The sequence below is a fragment of the Lactuca sativa genome, chromosome 8, assembly GCF_002870075.4.
Source record: "Lactuca sativa cultivar Salinas chromosome 8, Lsat_Salinas_v11, whole genome shotgun sequence".
Classification (NCBI taxonomy): Eukaryota; Viridiplantae; Streptophyta; class Magnoliopsida; order Asterales; family Asteraceae; genus Lactuca; species Lactuca sativa.
Window position 1 is genome coordinate 158,884,226 of NC_056630.2, and position 10,489 is coordinate 158,894,714.

General features: G+C 36.8%; 1 protein-coding gene across 1 annotated transcript; it reads left to right on the plus strand.

Annotated features, from left to right (window-relative positions):
• Positions 1-1,060: 1,060 nt before the first annotated feature.
• LOC111883611 (uncharacterized) lies at positions 1,061-2,806 on the plus strand. The gene is made up of 5 exons (XM_052766583.1): positions 1,061-1,327; positions 1,417-1,544; positions 1,651-2,057; positions 2,139-2,279; positions 2,379-2,806. Exons 1-5 carry the CDS (start codon positions 1,061-1,063, stop codon positions 2,804-2,806), a joined length of 1,371 nt encoding a protein of 456 aa, XP_052622543.1.
• The last annotated feature ends 7,683 nt before the right edge of the window (positions 2,807-10,489 follow it).

A 10,489-nucleotide genomic window follows, 5' to 3' on the forward strand; every position in this document is an offset into this window, starting at 1 on the left:
TGATAACTTGTTGTTGTAAATGGATTAAAATGAACATTACACCAACTAAAACAAGTTTTAAAACACCAAAACAGTTTAGGGTAGTATTCCTAGTCCATTTCCAGCAACAAGAACCGAAATTCTGAAAACTGCAGCCTCTACTCGTCGAGTGCATGAACTGACTCGACGAGTAGCTTGCATTTGGTCATGGACTCGGCGAGTTCATACGGGCAGAAAACAGAAAACTCGATTTTTCAAGCAGTTTGCACAAAAATCAGACAAGCAAGCCTAGGCTCTGATACCACTGATGGGTTTTGAGCATTCTAACACTTCCTAAGTGTACATGCAACCCTAATAACCTTGGATTTATGTTTGTCTAATAATCATGCAAAGTTGTTTTCCAAGGTTATGAACCTATCTAGCATACATGGGGTACAATTTTCTTTGTATAAAAGATAGAACTACATACCTTGTTGTTGTAAGTGCTCCTTGAAACCTTGTGAGCCTAGCACCTCAAGTGTGATGCCTCAAATGCTTCACACAACACCAAATGCAAAGTATAAACTTGAGAGAATACTTTAACACACTCAAAATCGGCGAAGCCCTCTTGTTTCTCTTGTGTATCACTAGTGTAGCCAATTTTGGGGAGAGACATGGTCCTTATATAGTGTGTTGTATTAGGTAAAACCCTAATGTAACATGACTCTTCATTTCTCAATCCATGGGTTAACTCCATGGAGCATCCATGGAGCATCCTATGGGTGGAACCCAACTTGATAACCCGTGGAGCCTTTTAGCCCACTATATAAGATATGGAAGATTTACAAAATCTACCCATATATTTAATTAGTTATTCTTTTGATCACTTAATTAATTCTTGATCAAAACTAATTAAATAATATTATTAATATATTAGAACTTATAATATATTAATAAACCATATGTGTTATTTCTCTCATTTAGTTTATCCAATTGCATGGTGTCATGCAACCCAAATGGACCATGTCGGGTCGGGTCAAGTATTTACCAGAAAGAGTTATGGACTTAGACACCTTATCCAACAACTATATTGCATGAGATTATGGGAAAAACTCGTTCCAAGGTTTGGAGGCCTAATGAAATATCAAGGGATTTGAATGCTTTGCTGGAAATCAACGTAGATTACAAACAAGCTTGGCGTGCAAAACAATATGCTATGGAACTGTTGTTGGGATCCTCTGAAGAATCTTTTGCCAAACTTCCTATTTATTTTCACAATTTGAAGAGGCATAATCCTGGTACAGTTGCGTATATTCAAACAGATTCTGAAGATTGTTTCGAGTGTTGTTTTTATGCCATTGGGAGCACGGTAAATACAAAAAACTTGTTGTTATTTAATATATAATTTTTGTAAACAAATTATAGAGTGTTTATGTGTTCCATTTTTATATATTGCAGATACGAGCGTTCAAAAGTTTTTGTCGTAAAGTTATAATTATAGATGGTGCCCATTTGAAGGGTGCTTTTAAGGGAACCATATTGCATGCAATAGCTATGGATGGGAACAACCAGATACTGCCCCTTGCGTACGGAATATGAAAAAAAAAAGAGTGGTCTTACGTGGACATGGTTTCTTGAAAAGTTGTATGAATGTGTTGGTGATTGTCAAGAATTGACTTTTGTAACTGATAGGGCCGATGCAATTCGCGTTAGTATTGAAAATGTTTTTCCACATGCTCATCATGGCTTGTGTGCTTTTCATATACTAGGAAACATAGTACACAAGTTTGGGAAAAATGATAAAACAAAAGTGTTGTTTTGGAGGCTTGTGAAAGCTTACAAAAGAAATGTTTTTGAAGAAGTGTGGTATAGATTTAGTTCTACTAGGCCGCAAGTAGCAGCGTATCTAAGTGAAATTCCCCGTGCTAAATGGACTAGAGCATATTCGCCGTCGAAACGTTACGATTACATGACCTCGAACAGTGCAGAGTCCATGAATGCTTTATCTGTTGATGCACGGAAGATGCCTATAATACCCCTTCTTGAGTTCTTCCGACGTCTTTCACAGGAATGGTGTTACAAGCGTCGCATCGAAGGAGGTATGAATTTTATTTTAACTTTAATTAGGTCGAATAATTAGTTAATTATATATATCTTCTTTATAAGGAAACGTTCAACAGTGTTAACCGAGTGGGCTAAAAAAGTAGTTAGTAAAAATGAAGAGCGTACGCCAGGATGGTCCGTTTCTGGTGTTTCAGATGCACTTTATGAAGTTCATGATTTCAAACATGGTGGCATAGTTGATCTGAGGCAAGAGACTTGTACATGAAAATATTGGGAAGGAACTGGGTTGCCTTGTGGTCATGTGATAATGGTCTTGAAGCACTTGAAAAAAACTAACTTCGGACATCTGGCTATAGATGCTTACAAAATGGAAACATACCGAAGTACGTATGAGGAGCTGGTTTACCTCCTTCCAGAACCGTGTGATTGGGAGATTCCTGCTGACATGATGGTTGTGAAACCCCAGATAATGGATACATGTCAAGCTGGTAGACCGAGAAACAGAAATCGTATTCTGTCACAAGGTGAGGAACCTATAGTAAGAAGGTGTAGTAGATGTGATAGTACAACACATAATGCAGCGACTTGTCTGGCATTGGTCCCAAAGAAACAAAAAAAAAAGGCTAGAAAAACTAGTACGGCATCAGGTAGTAACACAAAAGGAAAAGGGAAAGGGACAGAAGGGACTCAGGAGACGCTAGAGATGCACGGGACACAAGAGACGCGTTGGACGAGTGGGACGCAGAGAGAAGACTATTGTTCAATGTTTGATTTGAATGATTGATGTTGTATTTATAATTAATTATGTTTTGTTTTAGAGGGCATTAATTTGTCTACTTTGAGCTGGTGTGTTTATTTTAAAGATGATGGGTAATATTATGATTATATTACTGCATAATTACTAGTAGAATAATAACTAATACTCAAAGTTAATACATTCAACAAACTAGAAACATATAGTAAACATACAACAACGGTAATTAACTTAAGGGAATTGCAAAGGATACTTTTCTTTCTCCATTGTTATGTAGCCGTCCCTTATTCTTATTTTATCTTCTATACGGTCCTTTTGCCTACCAAGTTCTATCATTTCTGCATCCTTGTCAGCAAGCCATTTTTCAGACAGTTTGAGATTCTTCTTAGTATTTTTTATCCATTCCTCATGATCTTTGATTTTTTTTTGTAATCGTCATCCTTTCCTCAACATCTTTGCACTCCGCTGCAATGAGGTCATGACGTTCAGTGAGAGCCCGAGACGAGTCTTTATCTTTTTTTTTTTGTTGTTCTTCAGCCCATTGTAGTTGTTACAAAGTATCCACCGACATATATGGCTCTCTTAAATTTGGTGATGGTGCAAGAAAAGGGTCGATCGGATCACAATAGAAACAATCAACTTCGTTGCACGAGCAAATATCCAAAGATGAAGATGAAGTCATTTTAAATTTTAAAAAAAATTATAACTCTATACGAAAAATCCGATGACCATCCATGACTATATATAGTCCCTTCCACTCCGCAGAGAGTTGTTGTTAGTCCGTAGAGGTTTTTGTCAGTCTGCGTTACTGCGTTTGTCAGTTCGCATAGTTTTTTGTCTAGTCGTTGTCATGCATACAAATACCATGGTCTAATTGGACATATTCGGTTGTTGAATACTTAGTCACTTCATACCTATCGCCAACAATATGCGTAATCCTACAACCATCAGAGTGGATAAATCTTTTATGAATCACCTTAAGTGCATAAGGGGTTAGAAGATTATGGAAATCCCCTGTGAAATCAATTGAATCAATAAAAAAACTTATAATGTCATAACATATAATAAACATATCAATTCACCATTTTAATGATGTCATAACTTATAATTACCTCCAAACGCAGCACGTCGAAGATACACTGCTTGCATCGAGTCATGAACCATTTCAATGATTGTTGTTATTGGAAACTCATGCGTGTTTGTTTTAAACCAATTGACAATATCGGGAATGTCAATGAATTTAACATTGAAACGTATTCTTGGAAAACAAGCCCGTACCCATTTTGCAATGGGAATATTGTCAAGCCGATGAACTGATGGGTTTTAGTCATAAGAACATCCTATGTGCTCATACAAACCCTAATGTTTGGATCTAGGTTTCTCTATTGTACATGCAAGTTATCCAAGACTATAAACCCTAATTCTAGCATACAAGTAATCATATTAACATAAGAATGGGTTTAAGATATTACCTTGATTGTTATGTAGCAATAACAATCACAATTCCTCCTTGTAATGACTTTGGAAAGCTTAGAGTCACAAATGTCACTCCTCTAATGGTTCATAAACACCAAGAGCAAGAGGATGAAGAGGAGAAGAGAAGGAGGCTGCCCAAAACTTGTGGAAACCCTAGAAGGAAGCTTGTCCATGTTTTTGGGGCATAAGGGCTCTATATATAGTGAGGTTATTAGGGTTATCTAACAAGGAAACCCTAATTTGGATGCTTAAGCCCTAAGCAACCCATGGACTCCTTTCCTTAAAGGCCTTGTACGATTTCTAATGGGTTTCCCCATAGAATTCGTCCACTCCTTAATATAAGGCAATCCATAGCCCAAATTGCAATTATCTTATAATTACAATTCTAGTCCCTTAAGTTTAATTAATCTCTTTTAGTCACAAAACTAATTACTAATTAATTCTTGACTAATATTAATTAAACAATATGATTTCTCCTTTAATATATTATTCTCATAATATATTAATAAAACATATTTAATCCTTTCTCTCCATAATTCATCCTATCAGGTTGCTTTGGTAAAGGCAACCCAAAAGGACCATGCACCATCGGGTCAAGTACATACCAAAATAGTTATGGACTCAGACACTAATCCAACAGTCTCCCACTTGGATAAGTCTAATAACTATTATGCGTATGACTTCAGATCCTGATATGCAATCGTAGCTTTCCAAAGTCGTTGTCAACTCTGATCCTATCAAATATGCGTTTCCTTTAGATAAGGGATCATATATTCATCCATTCTAGATATCGTATGAGACATGATTTCTAATCATTCTCTCTGTACTATTTCTTGACTTCCGATTTATGACGACTGACTAATTATTTACGTTTGTCATCACTAAATCATTGAGGGGCCCAAAGATATCGCTTTTATCCTACTTTGGATAAAAGGAACGAATAAACTTTCATTCAATGCTCGCTTGCACTCACTCACCGAATCACACACAACAATATATTTTATGACACCAAGTTACTGGTGTGTTTACATATTATCAATGTGCAACTGATTTGCAAGATACAACTCACACATCTCGGTTTCAAGAATATAAGATGTTATCGTCTCACCAATCACTCGTGATAACAATCCATGAAGTGATCCAAGTGAGCGTGGGTTTAATCCAATGCTCAAATCATATTCATAAGCACTCATGAACGTTGCAGCTAACATTTTCTTATGTCTAATGCTCTTTAGACAATCCACACACCAATTCACGACAGTCTTCATTCATACCTACTTCCAACATATGAACGACTGTGGCCCGTTTGAATAATTTGACTGTTCTCAACCAATTAAATTATTCAGGAAGTCAAAACATGCAAAGTGAAACACAAGAATAATACTAATCCCATATGGCCTCAAACCTTTGAGCATAAATAAAACACCATTTATTTATCACCATATCTATTACTCATTATTTTGTTGTTTCGGGTAATCAACTTCTTACTCGAATTATTACTACACTTGTCCCATGCTCCTAGCATGCACACAATGTTTACCTATGGTTCTTACTTTGTGAAATAGATCAGATTGAACACATTTCCAATCATACTCATTTCACAACTGCGAATCCTTTTTCACAAGTGAAAGAATATCAAATTCTTGTCACTTATGGAATATGTTAGATTCTAAAATTTTATGCAACGATCCTTTTGTAATGTCATTGCACTAAAGTCACAATGACTATTGCCAATGAATTACAAAGTCCTCTATCAGAGATTGTTACAACATAATTCCTTAGATATGATGTCTCTCACTCAAAGTACATTCCTTTGAACATCCTTTTGCATAAAAGTTTCTAATCTAAACATAGATTTTTCAATATTCAATTCCCAATATGGAAAACTTTCCATACTTACCATATGACAACTCATTCTCAATAGAATCTTATCTATTCATAATAATGTCGATATGGTCCATCCAATACTATACTTCCAACTACTCACAAGCGACCAATCCTAGGCGAACTTTGGATTGTCCTTTGATAGTTGTTTAATTATCTTAGTCAAAACCGATTCTTGTCCTTTTCCCTCTAAATGCGCTAGACATTTGGAAAATTTTAGAATGGTCAAATATTATAGCATTTGCAATCAACCCTATACCCGAAGCGTATGGGACATGATGCATAATGTCTTACATGAAGATTCGATACTTTATCAATCTTCTGCCATAATATTTTATGTGCTACGTTTTCAAAATTCGATCTATGAAGAGGAATGCCGTAATCATAATCGAAATTTGAGAACACACTATGTTTCCTTGACTAAATTTATTAGCATTTCACAACCTAAGCCTTTAGATTTGAAATGAGGCATAATATTCTCTCCCTTAATTATAGCAAAACAACTTTTCAACTCTTGCACCTTTGCAAAGTATAACTATTGTTTTCTATAATTAATATTGCTAACTTGCAATACTTTTCATAATAATCATACAATCATAACAATTATGCTCCCACTATCATGATTATTATTAAAACATAACACTTATGCTCCCACTAGCTTTGACATGTATTAAGAAACAGCTTAACTTTCAGAAAAACAATGCTTATTGAATTTCTTAAGTTCATGTTTCTAATACCTAATGCTTTGATAATCCTTTATCTAAGCTTATACACCTTTGCCCTTGATAGATCATATGTGTGTCTAAACAATTCAGACTAATTGCCAAACCTCACAATTCAAATCATGGAAAGGGATACCGTAACCATAATCGAATTCGAGAATACAATTTTCACAATCACTATCTTTTTAAAATCTTTCTTAGTGAAAGCATTTCCTCATAGTCATTTTCATGAAGGAGGAAATCTTTTGACACTTAGATTTTAATGGTGTATGTGTTCCTATCCATGTGAATTTGTCAAAACCAAAGTTTACGACAAATTCAAACTCATATAGACCGAACTTTCTTAATCTTGACTTCTTGCCTTATGGTAACACAGCTGCCCACCATGTCTTCCAAGTACTTAAGCAGCTCACCCTTTCCTATCAATGTACTTTCTATTGATCAAGGTCCTTGCCTTTTATGCATTCAAATGAGAACTCATAGAACTCACATGCATAATTAACTCAATTGGAATGGCACAGAAACAAAATAGTGTCAACACGATAGGTTGTAAACCTCAACTCGTGTGCTAGTGATGATCGATAAGGTTTATTTTGATTTGTTCTTGAAACCTTTCAAGACCATTATGTAATAGCCCGGAATTGCAGGTATTGTTATATTTATGATTTTGGGTGCTTTAAGAGGGGACTCGGCGAGTTGGAGCCTAGACTCGCCGAGTAGGGTCGCGGATCTGGTCGCGGGTTCGCGACTGGACTCGACGAGTCCGGATATGGACTCGGCGAGTCTGCGCTGTTTAGCGAAAACCCTAACCGTTCGGGTTTGGGACGTATATGAGGGACTTATTGGCCCTCATTGTCCACCCTAGTCCTCTGAGAGAAACCCTAAATCGATTGTGAGTGCCTGGAGCAAGGTTGAAGACCATTGTTGATTTTGGAAGTGTTGCTTTGCAAGGAAGAAGAAGCTTTGGTCAAGGGAACAACAAGGGAACCACGTTCTGTAGATTGGGGACACAGAGAGCACATTATTCAGGTAATATTTCGAGTTACACTCCTCTATGTTGATGTGTATATGGATTTAGGGTTTATTGGACCCTTTTGTGGCTAGATTGAGTATTACCTTAGTCCCCCAAGCGATTGGAACTCTGTATTGGGACCTTTGGAGGTCCAGAATGTCCCATGCCTGAGCATTTCGGGAATCAATGGAGGTTTTGGATTGGAATCCTTATGCCTTAGGTCAAAATGTAAATTATGAGTCATGGGGTGTATTATGAGCACCGAAATGAGGGCCTTACGTGATGAATCAGTCTAGGGAGGCCAGACCTAGGAATGGTCGGAGCAGTTCTGACCTTAGAAAGCAGTTTGAGCGGTTGCATGGCATAGACTCGCCGAGTCCGATGAGCAGACTCGGCGAGTAGCTTGAAGATTAACTGGGACTCGTCGAGTTGTTCTTCAGACTCGGCGAGTTGAGTCGGGGTAGCCCCGCGATTCTTCCAGGAGAAACTCGTCGAGTCAAGGAGGATACTCAACGAGTAGAAAGGGAATCTTAGAGAACTAGTGAGGACGTCTAGACTCGCCGAGTCGCCCTAGCACTCGCCGAGTCAGGTCAGGTTGACCGTTGACCGTTGACCAGGGTTGACCTATGTTTGACCTCTTAGGGATAGTCAAACTTAGAAGATAAAAGTGTTAATAAGAGATGTATGATATTATAGGGAGATTATAGCTCGGCGGATCGAGTACGAGTGACTTCGGGATTTGCTAGCTTTCGACATTCACGAGGTGAGTCTTCTCACTATATTGTACTCGGAAGGGTTTGACTGTGTGACCGGAAGGTCAGATATGATATGTGATATGCGTATTTTATGTGCTATGTATGATATATTTGATATGGGCCAGAAGGCATTATGTTATGGGCCGGAAGGCGAATATGTTATGGGCCGGAAGGCGTTGTGTTATGGACCGGAAGGTCGGCGTGGGTAGGACCGGAAGGTTTACCCAGCAGGGACGGAAGTCCCCTGAGACACATGGACCGGAAGGTCAGGGCCTGGAAAGGTGTATGTGCGTAAGTTGTATATTGGGGAACTCACTAAGCATTTATGCTTACAGTTGTTACGTATGTGTTTCAGGTACTAGCGAGGACCGTGGGAAGGCACCGGCGTGATCTGTACACACTGAAGGATGTTTTGTGATCTTGGGATTTAGATGACTTGTAATCTTAACATGACAATTGAAATGTTTATGCCTTGTTTTGGAATAAAAATACTATATTTTGAAATTAAAAATTTGTTTGAAAATTTACGTTGTTACACATTAAGACTCCCACTGACTCCTTGACATATAAGATTCTCTTGTCAATAAACATTTCTTGACAAACAAATATTCAAGAGTTAGTGTAGTTTTTATCAAAACACTTCATAAATTGGTCCTAGTTGGTCTTTGTCTTATCCAAGACATTACAAATTTCCACATTTGATGAATGTTATAAACCTTCTTAATACTTATCACTCAATTTCACATTTTTAACTCTAAGACTTGTTTTGGAACGAAGTATGATTGACTTCTTGATTTAACCATTTCTTCAATTCTTGATTCCTTTTCTTATACATACAATTGTACTAAGACTCACTTAGAGGATCAATTGAGATATGGTTCTTAATCATTAAGACCTATCATAAAGCATAAAAGGTACTCTCCCTTCTTCTTAGAATGGAGAAACTTTTATCTTTCTGCCTACTTGATTCTTCTTATTCGTTCTGATATTGATTTAAACTTTTTCAATCAATTCAGAATTACACTTAATCTTATAAGTATAATCATATTTACTAAGCCTTTAGTAAATCATGACGAATATCTTGTTACTCTTATGGTGGACTTGATCAACACGCAACTTTGTGTACTCGATCTCTTAGTCCTTCACTTGACACTTTGTCAATGAATTAGTCTAATTTCCAAATATGAAATTTCTCATTCATCGTGCAACCAAGTTGCATGATTCCAAGTTTCTGTCCAATTGAAACTTGGGCGATGAGAAACTCTCCTTATTTGGTAAATTTTCGACATTTCCATAAATAATATAATTAAGAATCAAATCCATTATTTCTAATATTAGAAACATTCAAACATCAATTTTTCATATACGCCATTGCAAGGATAAATAAATAATATAAAATCAAATTTTATTTTATTGCGGAAAAATTTGTCCTTACAATGCAATTCATTGAAAAACTATGCTAATACATCTTTCTTAGCAATCTAATTCTAACTCTAAGTAGCAGCTCAAGAATCTAATCTTCAAGTAATGCGATCGAAATCCATTCCTTCGCGGTTAGATTCTGCTCACTTCTTCCCTTAAGCTTCCTTTTTTTTTCTTCGATCCTATAAAACATCAATTGTAATCTTATCACATTATGTATTAAGAATCTAGAATAGAAGCTTAAAAGAGTTAGTCAATGGATTTTATTACCTAAAGCAGAGCCATACGTTTTGACTCTCCCATCTCTTAGATCTCTTAGGTAAATAGGGCAGCTTCATCTCCAATGCCCCTTCTCTTGGCAATAAAAGCAAATTGACTCTTTTGGAACAGGACATGGAACTACTTCAGACATTGCCTTTCTCTTATGATCAAACTTTTCGAT

What these genes read in the sequence shown, in the direction of transcription:
- LOC111883611 (XM_052766583.1), top strand. Translation starts at nt 1,061, where the DNA reads ATGGGAAAAACTCGTTCCAAGGTTTGGAGGCCTAATGAAATATCAAGG. An exon ending in CAAGCGTCGCATCGAAGGAG is followed by an intron (nt 2,058 to 2,138) that starts GTATGAATTTTA and finishes AACGTTCAACAG; the next exon opens with TGTTAACCGAGTGGGCTAAA. An exon ending in TGATCTGAGGCAAGAGACTT is followed by an intron (nt 2,280 to 2,378) that starts GTACATGAAAAT and finishes ATCTGGCTATAG; the next exon opens with ATGCTTACAAAATGGAAACA.